At 42.8% G+C, this 18,010-nt stretch overlaps 1 protein-coding gene across 1 annotated transcript in view; it reads right to left on the bottom strand.

The window, feature by feature from the left end:
- PLEKHA3 (pleckstrin homology domain containing A3) overlaps window positions 1-17,099 on the bottom strand; it is a 32,687-nt gene extending 15,588 nt beyond the window's left edge. Inside the window, exons 1-3 of the mRNA XM_062188519.1 lie at window positions 16,946-17,099; window positions 11,423-11,539; window positions 4,625-4,780 (exon numbers count right to left, since the gene is read on the bottom strand). Of these exons, the coding sequence (XP_062044503.1) occupies window positions 4,625-4,780; window positions 11,423-11,539; window positions 16,946-16,985 (313 nt within the window). The 5' untranslated portion in view covers window positions 16,986-17,099. The remainder of the gene's footprint in view (window positions 1-4,624; window positions 4,781-11,422; window positions 11,540-16,945) is intronic.
- Between the last annotated feature and the right edge of the window lie 911 nt (window positions 17,100-18,010).

The following is an 18,010-nucleotide window of genomic DNA, read 5'->3' as shown; positions in this document are numbered from 1 at the left end:
AACTCTAAAGGCTTCCATAGCCATGGCAACTCATGACTAGAGCCTAGGGAGATTACTGACGCCATGAACAGGAGTGTCAAATTGTTAAGTCAGCAACAGGAGTCACTGTGTACTTACACCCCATGTGGGATCTGTCCTTAACGTGTTGTCTAATGTGAAGTGATGCTATAACTAGTACTGAAACAGTATTTTTTATACTTTGTGTTTCTGTGTGGGTACAAACTGATGAGGTCTTCACTAATTATATACTGAATCGATCTTCTGTATATAAAGAGAATTGGAAATGAAAAAAAACAACCTGGTGTTAAATTGGAAATGGCATAGAAAATTAATTAATTTTTTTAAAAAACTATTATGTAGGATCTCTGTCTTTAATGTGCTGTACATTGTTATTTAATGCTATAATTAGTACTCCAATGGTAGTTTTTTCACTTTATGTTGCTATATGGGCAAACTGTTGAAATCTTTACCTAATATGTACTAAACTGATCTTCTGTATATAAAGAGAATTGAAAATGAATCTTTATGTGAATGGAAGGGGAAAGGGAGCGGGAAAGGGGAGGGTTGCGGGTGGGAGGGAAGTTATGGGAGGGGGGAAGCCATTGTAACCCATAAGCTGTACTTTGGAAATTTATATTCATTAAATAAAAGTTTAAAATAAAATAAAATAAAATAAAATGAAAATGAAAAATTTGAAACTGTCATAATTTCAATACAAACCTCCATTTTTTTCAATATACATAAGGTAGCTATTTTCACTAACTTAATTAACAATTTTTTTTTTTAGTTATAAAGTAATGCATACTCAATGTAAAATTTTGGAAAATAGGAAAAAAAGGAAAAGAAACAATTCCACTCTTACTACCAACATATAAAAACTCATTATTTTCACATTGTATGTGCATACAGTCAAAATAATACCACAAATCATTTGCTTTGCTTTTGATTTTTATTTAATCTTTCTAAATAAGCAATATGTATACATGATAAAAGATATCAAAGGATACACAATGAAAAGTGAGTCTCCTTGCCATAAATTCTACTCCCAAAGAAAACTTTGCTACTTCATATATCTTTCCCAAGTAATCAATGAATACTAACACCACAACTAATTTTGAAATCCTGCTTTTTTTTGCATTGATCATTAATTTTTCACATTTTTTTCACAATAAGATTCCTTATAAATATTTACTGGTTAAGTAATAAATGAAGGATTTTCAAGAAGCTCACAGAAAATGCATATTATGAAAAAACTATGAATGGATTTCTATTCTTTTTGCACCAAAATAACCACGTACTAATTTGTTATAACATATCTGAACAACATCTAGTTTGAGGAAGTAAAAAGGTAAGACAGGAGTTTGAGAAACAGTCCCTTTCAGATCAACATGAATGCTGCTAAAACTGATGCAAAAATACACATGAAATTTATAACAGGGCTTGGGTGAAAGACTGGTGAAATCATGGCATTGTATGAAAACTCTATGGGGACAATGCACAAAGAAATCAGCAGCTTCCTGACAGATAATTCATTTTAAGATGAAGCTGAAAATGAAGCTGGCAGCTGCAGACCATCCATATGAATTTTTGAGGAAAAAGTTAATTTTGCTCCTGCTCTAAAAGAAAAAGACTGATTTTTTTTTTTTTTTTTTTTTTGACAGGCAGAGTGGACAGTGAGAGAGAGATACAGAGAGAAAGGTCTTCCTTCTCCATTGGTTCACCCTCCAATGGCCGCCGCGGCCAGCGCACCGCGCTGATCCGAAGCCAGGAGCCAGGTGCTTCTCCTGGTCTCACATGGGGTGCAGGGCCCAAGCACTTGGGCCATCCTCCACGGCCCTCCTGGGCCACAGCAGAGAGCTGGCCTGGAAGAGGGGCAACCAGGACAGAATCCGGCGCCCCGACCGGGACTAGAACCCGGTGTGCCGGTGCCGCAGGCGGAGGATTAGCCTATTGAGCCGTGGCGCTGGCCCAAGACTGAAAATTAACAGTAGAAGTAACAGCCAACACCAAGACATATCATTTGGCTCAGTGTATGTAATTCTGACTGAAAAATTAAAGTGGAGCAATCTTTCTGCTTGATGGGTGTCCAAACTGTTGTGCTCCAATCAGCTAAAGAAAAGGGTAGAGCTACCAACAGAAATGTTAAATTAAAGTGGATCAAGATCCTGAAGCATCTTTCAAAGAACCAGAACAGAAGATGAACGATGGCTTTATCTGATCCTAAAGACAGAATACAGTGAAAGCAATGGCTCCCAAGAAGTGGGAATGGTAGAGCACAGGTCATAGTAACACAGTTTAGGGATGCTCAAGGCATTTTGCTTGTTGACTCTATGGAGGGACAAAGAATGGTAACATCTGGTTATTACAAGAGCATTTTAAGAAAGGCAAAGCTTTAGCAGAAAAATACCCAGTAAGCTTAATCAGAGTCCTTCACCATGGTAATGCTCCTGCTCATTTCTCTAATCAATCAGGAGCAATTTTGCAAGTTTTGATGAGAATCATTAGACACCTACCTTACAGTCTGATTTAGTTCCTTCTTATTTTTGTTCCCCAATCAATCTTAAAAAAAAAAAATCTTTAAAGGGCACTCATTTTTCTTCAGTTAACAATGTAAAGAAAAAAACTGCTGGGGCCGGCACTGTGGTATATCAGATAAAGCCTCTACCTGCAGTGCCAGCATCCCATATGGAAACCAGTTCGAGTCCCAGCTGCTCCACTTCTGATCAAGCTCTCTGCTATGGTCTCCGAAAGCAGTAGAAGATGGCCCAACTCCTTGGGCCCCTGCACCCACGTGGAAGACCTGGAAGAAGCTCCCGGCTCCTGGCTTAGGATCGCCACAGTTCTGGCCACTGCGGCCAACTGGGGAGTGAATCAGCAGATGGAAGACCTCTCTCTCTCTCTGTCTCTCCTCTCTGTGTAATTCTGAATTTCAAATAAATAAATAAATCTTAAAAAAAAAAAAAAGAAATAAAAAATGACACTGACATGGTTAAATTCTCAGGACCTTCAGCTCTGCAAGGAGATTCAATGGTTCCGTCATTGCTTGACAAGACAGGCATTTGGCCTAGGAGTTAAGGTGCTGCTTAGGGTGCCCACATCCATACTGGAGGATCTGGGTTTGACTTCCAGCTCCAGATCCTGATTCCAGCCTACTCCTCATGCAGTCTAGTGGCAGTGCTGATGGCTCAGATAGCTGAGTTTCTGCCATAGATGAGACCCGGATTAACTTCCCAGCTCCCAGTTTTGGCCCCCCAGCCATTGCAGGCATATGAGGAGTGAACCAGCAGTTGCAAACTCTCTCTCTCTCTTGCTGTCACTGTGACTCTCTCTGTCTCTCAAATAAATAAATGAGAACATAAATTTTGAAATGAATCTCAACTTGATGAAGCTTGTGTTGCAAAACAAAGTCTCAATTTTTTAATTAATTAGAGGTGGCAAAACAAAAAGAGACAGAGAGATTCCATCCACTGGTTCACTCTGTAAATGCCTACAATTCATTCCAAGCTTCCCTTGTGTGTGGCAGGGACCCAACTACTCGACCCATCCCCTGCTTCCCCCCAGGGTGCCCATGTGCAGGAAGCTGAAACCAACAGTGAAGCTAGCACTCAAACCCAGGCACTCAGATATGGGATGTGAGCATTCCCAGCAGCATCTTAAACATTAGGCCAAATGCCTACCTCTGTTTTTAAAAACTTATTTTGATTCCATCTTTCTAAAAACTTCTTTTAGGTCCCCTTGCATCAATTCCCCTAAACAATTCACATGAATTTATCTGCACATTATTTATACAATTTTTTTCAGTAGGATGAAGATCTGTATATATAAATTTTCTATATTTCTGATTATTTCCTTGGGATAGATTACTAAAAGTGAACAGGACAATTTAAAACGTTAAGAAAAATGCTTGGGGCCGGAGCTATGGAGTAGCAGATAAAGCCACCACCTGCAGCACCAGCATCCTGTACGGTCACCGGTTCAAATCCCGGCTGTCCCACTTCTGATCTAGCTCCTTACTAATGCATCTGGGAAACTAGCAGAGGATGGCACAAGTGCTTGGGTCCCTGCACTTATGTGGGAGACCCAGATGAAGCTCCTGGCTCCTGGGTTCAGCCTGGCCCACCCCTGGCCACTTCAGTCACTTGGGAAGTAAACCAGCAGATGAAGGATCTCTTTTAAGTGTTTTCTCCCTCTCTCTCTGCCTTTGCATTCTCTGTAACTCTATCAAATAAAAAAAAGAAGAAGAAGAAAGAATAACTCTCTAGGGCCAATGTTGTGGCACAAGGGGTTACACCAGCAACGCCGACATCCCATATGAGCCCTGGTTCAAGACCTAGCTGCTCTACTTCCAACCCAGCTCCCTGCTAAAGCACTTGGGAAAGTAGCAGAAGATGGCTCAAATCCTCGGGCCCCTGCTACCTACGTGGAAGACCTAGATAATGTTCCAGGTTCTAGGCTTCAGCCTGGCCCACCCCAGTCATTATAGCCATCTGGGGAGTGAACCAGTGGATCAAAGATCTCTTTCTCTCTCTGTCTCTTTCTCGCTGTAACTAACCCTGCCTTTCAAATAAGCAAACAAATCTTAAAAAAAAAATAAGAAACACTCTCACCACAAGTTTTCAGTTACCTTTTTCTTTTTTAGTCCTAGTATCAGTCAAACACGCCTTGGAGCTCCCGAGAGCAACCAGCCACCTCTGTCTCTCAGCTGCATTCACGGCCTTCATGTAGAAATGCTGCTCTCCTGGAATGATTAATTCCATTCTCGTGTTGTCTGCTGAATGGACTACAGTGATAGACAAAGGGGAAACACGGTTACAGGCTTATGGAATTTGGGCAGACTCAAATCATCTCCTCTACACAGTTCCAGGTGCTTCAGACACCTAAAACAACTATGATTCATGATGCAGGCAGCACAACCCCCAAAGGGGTCACCACCCAGCTACACCCTCAAAACCACCATTCTCACAGGGACCCAGGGTAACAAAGCAGTAACCGCCGACAAAGGAAAATAGGAACAAATTAACAACTGAGAAGTGAAGAGCTGGATCAGAAGTGGAGCAAGCAGTCGGGGCTCAAATCAGTGCCCATATGGGATGCCAGTGCTGCAGGCCGCAGCTTTATCTGCTACTCCACAGCTCCAGCCCCAAGAATTTTTCCTAAAGATTTAAATTGTCCTGTCCACTTGGGGCCACCTATACAACCTTAAATACACATGCAATAAATGCCACACATATCACAGAACTTTCTTACTGATTTCTTTGAGAACAGTCTATGTTTTGATATCCCTCAAGCCTGAGATGGTGCCTGGTGTATAGAAAGAGTGGCCCCTTCCATTAGAATACTTGCTAATGAAAAAAAAAAAACAAAAAACAAAAAAAACTTGGTGTTAAATTGGAAATTACATAGAAAATTAATCAATTTTTTTAAAAAATATCATGTAGGATCTCTGTCATTAATGTGCTGTACACTGTTATTTAATGCTATAACTAGTACTCCAACAGTATTTTTTCACTTTGTGTTGCTATGTGAGGGCAAACTGTTGAAATCTTTATATATACTAAACTGATTTTCTGTATATAAAGAGAATTGAAAATGAATCTTGATGTGAATGGAAGGGGAGAGCGAGCAGGAAAGGGGAGGGTTGCGGGTGGGAGGGAAGTTATGGGAGGGAAAGCCATTGTAATCCATAAGCTGTACTTTGGAAATTTATATTCATTAAATAAAAGATTTTAAAAAAAAGAATATTTGCTCTATGATATGCCTGGAATTATGAGGTGGATCATAATAACCTCAAAGGCATATCCTTTTCCATCCTTACACCTCCACTCCAACACAAACTCTTAAAACACTGACAAGAGAGCTGATCAAAAATTGTGCTGTCAATCACAAGTCTTTGATGTAAGATGAAGTTTGTGTTATATTACTGGCATTAATAAAACAACTACTTAGCTCATAGCAGTGTGGGTAGACAGAAAAACAAAGGGAGAAAAAAGGAGTGTTTACTTTTTAAATTTGACATGCTTTTAAAATTTTATTTATTATTTTTACTTGATAAGCAAAGACAACAGACACAGAGAGACCTTCCATCTGTTGATTCATTCCTAAGTGCTAGCAGCAGCCAAGGCTGGGCCAAGTCACAGTCGGGAACCTGGAACTCAATCTAGGTCTTCTATGTGGGTCGCAGGGAACCAATTACTTGAGCCATCACCTGCTGCCTCCCAGGGCATCAAATAAGCAAACAAATCTTAAAAAAATAAATAAGAAAATACTCTTATTTAAGAAAGTACTCTTATATTAAGAAAGTACTCCCTGCTGTACATCAGCAGGAAGCTGGATTTGAAAGTGGAGCCGGGACTTATCACAGTGCAGTAGGGGAAAGTTGCTATTTTCAATAAATATGCTCAGTCAACTGGATATCCATGTGGGGAAAAATTATATATACATATATATATTTTTTTTTGAGAGGCAGAAAGAGAGACAGAGATAGAGGGATCCCTTCTACTGGTTCACATCTCAAATGTCCAAATGGCCAGGGCTGGGCCCAAAGCTGGAACTTCCTGCTCATGTGCTTGTGAGGCAGCCAATGAAGTCCCAAGCACTTGTTTCTGCCACTCATGTGGGAGACGTGGATGTAGTTCCTGGCTCCTGGTTTTGCTTGGCCCAGCCCTTGCTGGTACAGGCATTCAGGCACTGAACCAATACATTAAAAATCTCTCTCTCTCTCTCTCTCTGGACCCTCTCTGTCACTCTTCATTTTAAATAAATGGATCTCTAAAAAATAAAAGATTCATGTCATTTTCTGTATATTATGCTTTAATAAAATATTAAACAAATTAACAACAAAAGATGCTGCCGTGGCTTGGGACCACTATGGAATTGCCTTAGGATTCCACAGTAGACATTTACATATCTTTTTTTTTTAATTTATTTATTTATTTATTTGAAAGTCAGAGTTACACATAGAGAGGAGAGGCAGAGAGAGAGAGAGAGAGAGAGAGGTCTTCCATCTGATGGTTCACTCCCCAATTGGCAGCAATGGCTGGAGCTGCACCAATTCGAAGCCAGGAGCCAGGAGCTTCTTCCGGGTCTCCCATGCAGGTGCAGGGGCCCAAGGAGTTGGGCCATCTTTCACAGCTTTCCCAAGCCATAGCAGAAAGCTGGATCAGAAGTGGAGCAACCAGGTCTTGAACCGGCACCTATATGGGATGCCAATGCTGCAGGCCATATGGCTTGCATATGTTAACCCACTGCATATGTTAACCCAGAGTGTTAACCCACTGCGCCACAGCACGGACCCCAGACTTTTACATATCTTTTAAATAGCCTCAAGGTTCACAAACCTTTGAATTTTGAATGGAATTTTTAATTCTGACCAAAACACATTTGAAATAAATTTGGGGATAAAATGAAATAAAACCACCACTTTAAGAAAAAATAAAAACTAATGCTTTGATTCTGTTCTTTTGTGTGTATGTGATTTATAAACTATGCCTTATACAAACTAGTTCACTGGGTCATAAGACAATTCCAAAAGAGTTTTGTAATGTTATAGGTGATGATAGTGTAGTTGAAAGACTTACACAAACCCCAAAAATGTACACAGAGAAAGCCAAACCTTACAAGTACACATTTCAGTATGTTAAGAAAAAAAAATTGTACCCCTTCAACGAGGCTGAACAAGCTATGTCTTGACTCTTCTCCATTAGAACAGTAGGAATTTTCAACTGAAGGGGGCATGATTTAATCACCTTGCACTCATATGTAGTTTCGAAAAAAGCTCCCCATGGCATGGATCTATCCCAAGTTGGAAATCACTGGTGTAAAAAAAAGTGCTGCTGTATGGGGCAGGTGTCGTGGTGTAGCAGCTTAAGCTACTGCCTGCAACACAAGCACATCCAATATAGGCACTGGGTCAAGTTCTGGCTGCTCCACTTCTGATCCAACCCTCTGCTAATGCACCTGGGAAAGCAGTGGAACATGACAGAAGCACTTGGACCCCTGCTACCAACATGGGAAACACAGAAGAAGCTCCTGGCTCTCAGCTTTAGCTTCACCCAGCCCCAGTCATTGTAGCCAACAACAAAAAAATCGGCACTCCAGTCCTATCAAATCTGAGATGAAGGTTAAGGATCCAGATGTGTAACTAAAGAATATGCTTATTTTACATGAAAACCCATCAAAATGGATTAAAGACCTAAATCTACAAGTTGATATCATCAAATTACTAGAGAACATTGGGGAAACCCTGCAAGACATTGGCACAGGCAAAGAGTTCTTGGAAAAGACCCCAGAGGCACAGGCAATCAAAGCCAAAATCAACAGATGGGATTACATCAAGTTGAGAAGCTTCTGTACTGCAAAAGAAACACTCAGGAAAGTGAAGAAACAACCAAAAGAATGGGAGAAAAGATATGTAAACTATACAAGGTATAAAGGATTAATAACCAGAATATATAAAGAGCTTATGAAACTCCACAACAACAAAACAAACAACCCAGTTAAGAAATGGGCAAAGGACTTAAATAGACATTTTTCAAAAGAGAAAATCCGGCCGGCGCCGTGGCTCAACAGGCTAATCCTCCGCCTTGCGGCGCCGGCACACCGGGTTCTAGTCCCGGTCGGGGCACCGATCCTGTCCCGGTTGCCCCTCTTCCAGGCCAGCTCTCTGCTGTGGCTAGGGAGTGCAGTGGAGGATGGCCCAAGTGCTTGGGTCCTGCACCCCATGGGAGACCAGGAGAAGCACCTGGCTCCTGCCATCGGAACAGCGCGGTGCGCCGGCCGCAGCGCGCCTACCGCGGCGGCCATTGGAGGGTGAACCAACGGCAAAAGGAAGACCTTTCTCTCTGTCTCTCTCTCACTGTCCACTCTGCCTGTCAAAAAAAAAAAAAAAAAAAAAAGAGAAAATCCAAATGGCCAACAGACAAATGAAAAAATGTTCAAGATCACTACCTGTCAGGTAGTCAAAACCATAATGAGATTTTACCTCAACCCAGTTAGAATGGCTTTCATACAGAAATCACCAAACAACAAATGCTGGCAAGGATATGAAGATAAAGGTACCCTAATCCACTGTTGGTGGGAATGTAAGCTAGTAAAGCCACTATGGAAGACAGTATGGAGATACCTCAGAAATCTGAATGTAGAACTACCCAGCCATCCCACTCCTGGGAATCTACACAAGGGAAATGAAATCAGCAAAGAAAAGAGTTATGTACACTCCCATGTTTATTGCAGCTCAATTCATAATAGTTAAGACATGGAATCAACCTAAATGCCCATCAACTTAATACTGGATAAAGAAATTACAGAATATGTACTCTATGGAATACTACAAAGTGGTAAAAAAAAAAAATGAAATCTAGTCATTTGCAACAAAATGGATGAATCTGGAAAACTTTATACTTAGTGAAATAAGCCAGTCCCAAAGGGATAAATACAATATCTTCTCTCTGACCTGTGGTAACTAATAGAGCACCTAAAAGGAAATCTATAGAAGTGAAATTGACACTTTGAGAAGCAATGATTTGAACAGCCCTTGTTTTGACTGCTGAGGAACAGTTTTGTTTTTTTTTTTTTTTCCTAATGGAGAATGGGATTGGGAATGGGAGAGGGAGGAGGAGGTGGGGTGAGAGTGGGGGTGGGAGGGCGGTTCTGATGGGAAGAATCATTATATTCCTAAAGTTGCACTTATGAAATTTGTATTCATTAAATAAATGGTTTCCTTGGGAAAAAAAGAAATAAAGAAAGAATATGCACCCAAAGCAGAAACTCTCTTTTGTCTCTATGGCTAAATCTTACTAAGGGCTACCACAAAATCATACGAAAGCAGTAATTCAGCCCTGAAAAATGTAACCCAATGAATTAGCTGCTGATTTAATCTACATTTTAAAATGTGTGAAACAGTGAGATAACTGAAGTATTTGGTAGTTACACGCAAGGGATCACCATGTCAAGAGCTACCCTTTATGATGGATGAGTATTCAACTTAAACAGAAGAAATGAGACTTGGAAAACTCAAGTGAAAAAAAGAAGAAAGAAGACTTGGAAGGAGTTTAACATTTATTCTTTTATTTGCTCTATTTTCATATTTGATTGTCTTTGAAGAAGAATTCAATATTTTGCATTACTATTTTATCTGATTTCCTTCTACCTACATCCACCCCACACACTCCAATCACACATAGAAATCAACTGACCATGAAACCTTCATCAAAATTACAGCATGATCTAAATTGCTTTATTTCTCCCTTTTCGGAAAAAAAAAAAAAAAGGAAATGATCTCTATCATCTATAAGAGATTATCTCTAACTTGGAAAGAACCAGAGTTTATGACTCTGACTTCAAACTTCCTCAAAACCCTAAGGACCTGGCTTTATAGCTTGGCTTCCAATCTACATTTCTTTCTTTTTTTTTTTTTTTTTTGACAGGCAGAGTGGACAGTAGAGGGAGACAGAGAGAAAGGTCTTCCTTTTTGCCATTGGTTCACCCTCCAATGGCCGCCGCGGTAGGCGCGCTGCAGCCGGCGCACTGCGCTGTTCCGATGGCAGGAGCCAGGTGCTTCTCCTGGTCTCCCATGGGGTGCAGGGCCCAAGCACTTGGGCCATCCTCCACTGCACTCCCTGGCCACAGCAGAGAGCTGGCCTGGAAGAGGGGCAACCGGGACAGGATCGGTGCCCCGACCGGGACTAGAACCCGGTGTGCCAGCGCTGCAAGGCAGAGGATTAGCCTACTGAGCCACGGCGCCGGCCTCCAATCTACATTTCTATAAGAAGAATGAAATAGGATGCTTGTAGACTGAATATGGGCACTAAAGTGGCATCTACAAGAAGCTGTTGAATCCAAGCAGGAACGGCAGAGGAAGCATTCTGAATTTCAATCAATTGATACAGGGAAAATTATCAAAAACCATGTTTAGGCCGGCGCCGTGGCTTAACAGGCTAATCCTCCACCTTGCGGCGCCGGCACACCGGGTTCTAGTCCCGGTTGGGGCGCCGGATTCTATCCCGGTTGCCCCTCTTCCAGGCCAGCTCTCTGCTATGGCCCGGGAGTGCAGTGGAGGATGGCCCAAGTCCTTGGGCCCTGCACCCGCATGGGAGACCAGGAGAAGCGCCTGGCTCCTGGCTTCGGATCAGCACAATGTGCCGGCCGCAGCGGCCATTGGAGGGTGAACCAACGGCAAAAAGGAAGACCTTTCTCTCTGTCTCTCTCTCTCACTATCCACTCTGCCTGTCAAAAATAAAAAAATAAAAAAAAAAAAAAAACCATGTTTAACAATGCCAAATGCCATTCCTTATTGATAAGAAAATAAATAGTATTAGAAGATCCCTTGTGCTTAACAATGCTTTTTTTTTCATCTTGTTTGGAGTATGATGAAGAACCTTTACTACCTAACTTCAAAGTCCTCTAATTCTATAAACTCACTTACCTTTAATTTCACAAACTGCCATCTTTATACTTCCTTTGCTCCCTTTGCAAACATCATCTTGTGAATCATAGTAGGATAGGATTCCATTATCTAAAACAAACCAACGAGGCTGCCAACCTACAAAGGGCAGAAATAACAAAGGATGATGAGAAATTACATTTACCACATAGAACACTGTAATTATAAAACCTGCCTTACAGAGGCCACTGCTTGTAGCACAGAGGTTTATGCAGCCACTTGTGATGCTGGCATCCCCTCCCTACTGGAGTGCCACTTTGAGTCCTGACAGCTTTGCTTCTGATCCAGCTTCCTACTGGAAGGATGGCCAAACTCCTTGGGCCCTTGTAACCCACCTGGGAGACCAGAATGGAGATCTTGGCTCCTGGTTTCAGCCTGACCCAGCCCCAGTCATTGCAGCCATTTGTGGAGTGAACCAGTAGATGGAAGACTGATTTCAATCTCTCTGTCTCTATGGCTCTCTGCCACTCTGCCTTTCAAATAAATGTTGCTAAAAGAAAAAACACCTGGGACCAGTGCTGTGGAGCAGTAGGTTAATCCTCCACCTGCAACACCAGCATCCCAAATGGGCGCCAGTTCTAGTCCCTGCTGCTCCTTTTCCAATCCAGCTCTTTGTTATGTCCTGAAAAAGCAACAGAAGATGGCCCAAGTGCTTAGGCCCCTGCACCCACGTGGGAGACCCGGAAGAAGCTCCTGGCTCCTGGCTTCAGATCAGCACAGCTCCGGCCATTGTGGCCATCTGGGGAGTGAAACACCAGAAGGAAGACCCTTCTCTCTGTCTCTCCCTCTCAAATAAATAAATAAATAAAATCTTAAAAAAAATGCCATACACATTAATTCATGGCTCTCAAATAACAATATGACAATGCCATTTTTAATGATAAAGGCTGCCCAAAATGATCTTGCATCAATTTCCATTTTATTGGAAATTTCTAGAGAAATCTCTAGATCAGAACAAATACAGGAGTTAACACCTTTATTCTGGCTCATAGTTTTCTCATTAGCAATCCACAACACCATTTGCAATAACAGCCCGACACAGAGTACAACGTAACTGCCTCTTTTTTTCTCAAAAGGAACAGAGTTGGGGTTATGAGGTACAGACTGAGTATCTCTGATCTGAAATGCCTAGACCCAGAAGTGTTCTGGAGTCTTCTGATTTTAGAATACTTGTATATACACAATGAAGTATCTTAGGGATAGGCTTCAAGTCTCAACATAAAATCCATTTAAGTTTCATCTACGAGGGGTCATTTAAAAGTTCATAGAAAATAGATGAGAAAACTATTTGTGAATTTCAAAATTCTGTACCAAAACAAAAAAAAAAACAACTTACCATTCATTCCATTTTCCATGGCCTTTTGGAAGTACCCTTATATATCTTACACACATGGTCTAAAGGTAATTTTTATGATTTTTTTAAAGATTTATTTAATTTTATTTTTATCTGAAAGGCAGAGTGACACAGAGAGGGGGATAGAGAAAGAAGGATCTTCCATTCATGAGTTCACTCCCCAAATGGACACAATAGCGTCCAGGGGTTGGGCCAGGAGCTTCATCCGGGTCTCCCATGTGGGTGCAGGGGCTTTCTGCTGCTTTCCCAGGCACATTAACAGGGAGCTAGATTGGAAGTAGAATAGCCAGGATTTGAACTAGCACCCATACGGAATGCTGGCATCGCAGGTGGTGGTTTAACTTGCTATGCCATAATGCCAGCCCCACAGTATGTTTAGTATGTACGCATTTTGATGTAACCCATCATGTGAAGTCAAGTGAAATTTTCCACTTGTGGTACCATGTAAGCACTCAAAAATTTCTGGAGTTTAGGGCATTTTGGATTTCAGATTAGGGATACTCAATCTGTGATGGACAAAGCAACAGAAAATAAGAGTTCTAGCCCCAGCTCTTTCATCTTTTAGTCGGATAACCTGAGACAAATCTTCATTTCAACAAATCTCTACATTTCCAGTTTCTAAAGAGTGGGTTGAATAAATGACCTCTTGGGTGCCACCTACAGCTCTCTAATTCTGCAACGCAACCTTCTCTTCTTTCATAAAGTATGTTACCAGAGCAAACTCCCTTGCACACAGTGAGAAAGAACTAAATGACTTCTGGTCTTTCAGACAGAAGCCACAAACTCTGTGGTAAGGACACAGATTCTCCCATTTCTTCTCTTTTTTGCTGATGTAATGTTAGGCCAGAACGCTACAAACTGTGATCATTCACTTAACTGATATTTATTCAGCAACTGGGGTACACACCTATCACAGACTCGGCCAGCAACAGAATGGTGGTTTTCCTGGGCACCCAACTTCTGCCCTTCTCGCAAGACAAACTTTGTGTTCCCTGGAATCTTACCGACCATGGTACCAATTTATAATAGTTCACTGATTAATAACATGATGACCATGCTGGAGGCAGTGTAACTTTCCTTGTTCTCTCTGTAACTATTAAGTCAAAATCTGGCACAAGTGATCAAGTTAAAATGACCATCTTTTAAATTGTGGGTGTGCAAATCCTGATCAGTTTAGCCATGGCCTGCTAAATAGTTAATCAATTCAGTTATTCCAGGGCCAGGTATTACCAAGAGAAGGCAGATGGATGAATCCTTTTTTCTTCCACCTTAATACAGAGAAACCTAGAACTTACCTCCCCAAAAGGCTGTATATTTCACTTTTGAAATAACAATGCTGAGTCATCATAAGAAGGTTAAATTCTACTCTGTATTTCTAGTTTAAGAAGGCAAAGACTGTCATAAAACAATTCAGAAAGATGGCTATCCAAAATTTAAAATAAGTAGATTTCAGATGCTTGGACAAGCTACTTTTTGTGAAACACTATATTCTCTAATGAGGCTGAGCCAGTAAGAAGCTAAATTCTTTTGGTCCATGGACTTTATCTTGTTCATCCCAGCAATTTCCACCAAGTAGAATGGTGTCTGGCACATTAACAGGTGCTTTTAAAAAAATGTATTTCTCAAGTGATTGAATAAATGAAAAAATGACTGAATACCAGAAAAGTGAAACATTGCATGCTAGTCTCCCTGCATGGGAATATAGATACTATAACCGCGAGATCATATTGTGTTCAGCACACATAACAAATGATGAAAACATTCTCATTCCAAAGACAAATTTGGCTTGGCAAACAAATTATAAGCAGGGTACAGTGAAAATACACTCCTCCACCCCAAGACTCCTGTGCCTAAATCACCAATTACAATTCTGCAAGCCTGTGTTACTTCAGCTCAGTATCTTTTTCAAATATTGAGGAAAATGATTCACATGAATTTTGTAGCATGTGAAGGTGACTGTGGTTGAACATATTAATCTGATCAAGCCTATTATCCCTACTTCTTTTCATAAAAGAATCTAATTTGCACATTTACATAATAGAGGGCTGTGCCTGTGAAAAGATTCACATATCATTCCCTTTTTTCAAGATTTTTTAAAAAACATATTCCTTTTTGTAACAAACTACCAAAGGTTAGTGAAATCCTTATTGTGTACGAAGGATTCTCAAATAACATTATCATTATACTGGAAGGTTCCTTAAAGATCATTTAGTAAGGACAGCTGCTCATCCTTCTGACCTACGATGAACTAAAATTAATAATCATTAATAATCAGCATGCCATGGAACCAAATTTAAATTTTTTAATGGAATTCTTCCAAACAAGATTTCTTTTCAACAAGCTTCGACGCTGCGTACTAGAGATGAACTAAATACTCTTGTAAAGACTAAAAACTAAAGCACACGTGGTTACAAGCTCACCCAGCCAGTACTCAGTGCAACACATGAGGGAACAACTAACCTAGACCACATTTATGACCCATCTCAGTAACGGTCTACTGCTCAGGGCTATGCATAAACAGTTCCTCCGGCAGGACCCCTCCGGACACACACTGTGCTGAACCTTTGCATCTTAGAGACAGGAGCTGGTCTGAACACCTCAACCAAACAGTGTAACTGCTTTTCACAATCACCCAAAGGAAAATGCTTAATAATCATTTGTCTTGGGGCAGGCATTTGGCTCAGTGTCTAAGTCTAACTTGGGATGTCCACATCCCACAACCCAGAGTGCCTGGTTCAAGTCCTGGCAACTTTGCTTCAAAGTCAGCTAACGCACCCCCAGAGAAGCAGTGGGTGATGGTTCAAGTGGTTGGGTACCAACACCTATGTAGGGAGACTGGGATTGAGTTCATGGCTCCTGGCTTAGGCCTGGCCCAACCCTGCCTGTTGCTAGCATTTAGGGAGCTAATTGGTGAACTGAGATATTGCATGTGCATGCTAGCTCTGTCTCTGTGTCAAATAAAATGGGGGGGGGGGGGGGGGGAGGGAGTCTCTTTTTTAAAATGTTTCCTGTTTAATTATGTCATTATAGAAATAAATTGACTTTCTAGTTTAAGCAAAATAAAACACTGTTGGGCAATAAATATGAAAGCATTTGTTGCTATAAATCTGGCTTGAGCATTCTAACAAATTAAAAAACAGGGCCAACTTCAGCTCTGCACTTACACCTTGAAGTGCATATGTGCACACTGTGCACAAGGTCAGATGGAAACAAATGGAGTGTACCAAACAATTACTAAAAGGTTCAATATTTTGTCGCTGAGAGTGAGTAGCAAGTCAAAATGTCTCATTATTCTGAACCAGGAAACCTGTTTACTATTTGAATTTATTTTAAATCTATTCCTCTTCTTCTAATTCAGTGAGATAACAGAATCCAGGAAGAGGAAGGTACTTCCAGGATAAACTAGGTGATCAGCTTGGCCTTCACAGATGAGAGCCTAAGAGAATAAGGTACTCAGATTTAAGTCATTTAAAAAAAAAAAAAAAAGGCAGGTATTGAATGTCATGGAAAGGGGCACCTCCCTGCTGCTCTCTCAGTTGTCTAGAAACCTCTAACTCTTGAGTTTTTCCTGGGATGAAGCCGATTTGCCGGCTCCTTTTCTGTACTGCACCATCTTCTGCTATTTCTCACAGTTCCCTGAATTCCCAAAAGGTGTTCCTCACTGAAAACCACTTCCTAAGAGAGTAAGCAGCATCGGCGGACAGCTTCCAAAATCGCGCCTGCTAAGCAATCACAGGGCTTCAACAAGTGAACTTGAAAAAGAAAGTGTCGTTAAGGAAATGATCACGCAGAGACGAATCCTTAAAATTAACTCGCGATCAGAAAGGGTCCACTCCAGTCCCGTATTTCGACAACTCCAAAGGCCGAAGACCAAGAGTGAGTAAAGACGGAGATGGCAACCACGCAGGTCGGGTGACAGGAAACCGCAGCGGAGGCGTCGGGGGACAAACAGAAGTATTATTACACAGGCAGAAAGAAGCGTCTGGGTCACTTCCCAGCCTCCGGAGGTGCGCGGTCCCGAAGTCTCCTGCAGAGGCCAGACCGGCTCCTCGGGGGGAAAGAGGGACTGTGCCGTGGACCCGGGGCGAGCCCCAGACCTGCCGCCTCCGTGGCCTCCCCGCCGCCCCCCGGAGCACCTGAGCCCCCCGTACCTGTGAGATAGTTGGTCCACTTGTACAGAACCCCCTCCATGCTTCAGAGCCCGGCACCGCGCATCCTCCTGGCCCGGCTCCGGCCGCGGGGATGGGGTGGGCGCACAGCCCGGGGCAGCCCCTCCCGGGACCCCTCCCCGGCCGCCCCCCGGGCCGCGCTACGCCGCCCGGACGTGGCAGCCCTTAGAGGCCCGGACAGCGCGCGCCGCGAGGAGCTCGGGGGCCGCGAGGCGCGGGCTCGGACATCCCTGCGCAAGCCTCGGCGGCCGCGGCCGCCGCTCCCACAGAAACGCGCCCGCAGCCGGCCTCCCGCCCGCGCTTCCTCGCCCCGGCGCTTCCTTTCCCCCGGGCTCCCCGTTTGTTTTCATTGACCCCGACGTCGCTTTCACTTCCTGGATGAAAGGGGCCGGCTCGTCCCGGGAAACCCCACCCCGGCGGCGGGGCTGGAGGGGCGGGCGCGGCCTGGGGCCCCGCCGCCGGGCCTGAGGCTGCGCGAGGAGGGCGGCGCGGCCTGCGCCCCTGCCCGCCGCGGCGCGCCGTCCCGCGCCGGCTTCCCCCGGGCCCGCCTCGGGAGCCGCCACTCAGGCCTCTCCGCTTTTCCTGTGACGAAGCCTCGGGCCTTTCGCCGATTTATTTATTTATCTATTTTTTTTCCTTCTAAGTAAATAAAAGAAAGGCTTCCCATTTCTGCTTCCTCAGTATGTTCCTCACAGCCAGATGCGGCTGCTGCCGACCTACTGGGATTGTCATGACGCCGGCAACTCCCTTTGGAGAGCCACAATTGTGTTTATAGAACAAGAAAATTAGGAGTTTTATTCTAAAAATGAAGACTTCCCCCTAGCTTTTATGGATTTTTTTGTGGTGGGGGGGGGGGTTATCCTTTAAGAGAGCATCATCTTATATAACTGACATTAGTCTTCAGAACATGGAATTTTGCAGACTTTATTAAGCAAAGCACGTAAAGCAGGCCCAGTGCCGTGGCTTTTCTTGGCATCACTGAGGCAGAACACCTCCCCTCCCAGAACCTAAACCGGGCTAATACAAAAGCATTCTGGTTTGGGTGAA

The sequence above is a fragment of the Lepus europaeus genome, chromosome 1 (assembly GCF_033115175.1).
Source record: "Lepus europaeus isolate LE1 chromosome 1, mLepTim1.pri, whole genome shotgun sequence".
Classification (NCBI taxonomy): Eukaryota; Metazoa; Chordata; class Mammalia; order Lagomorpha; family Leporidae; genus Lepus; species Lepus europaeus.
The sequence above is the reverse complement of the archived record's forward strand: the minus strand, read 5'-3'. Positions and strand labels throughout refer to the sequence as shown.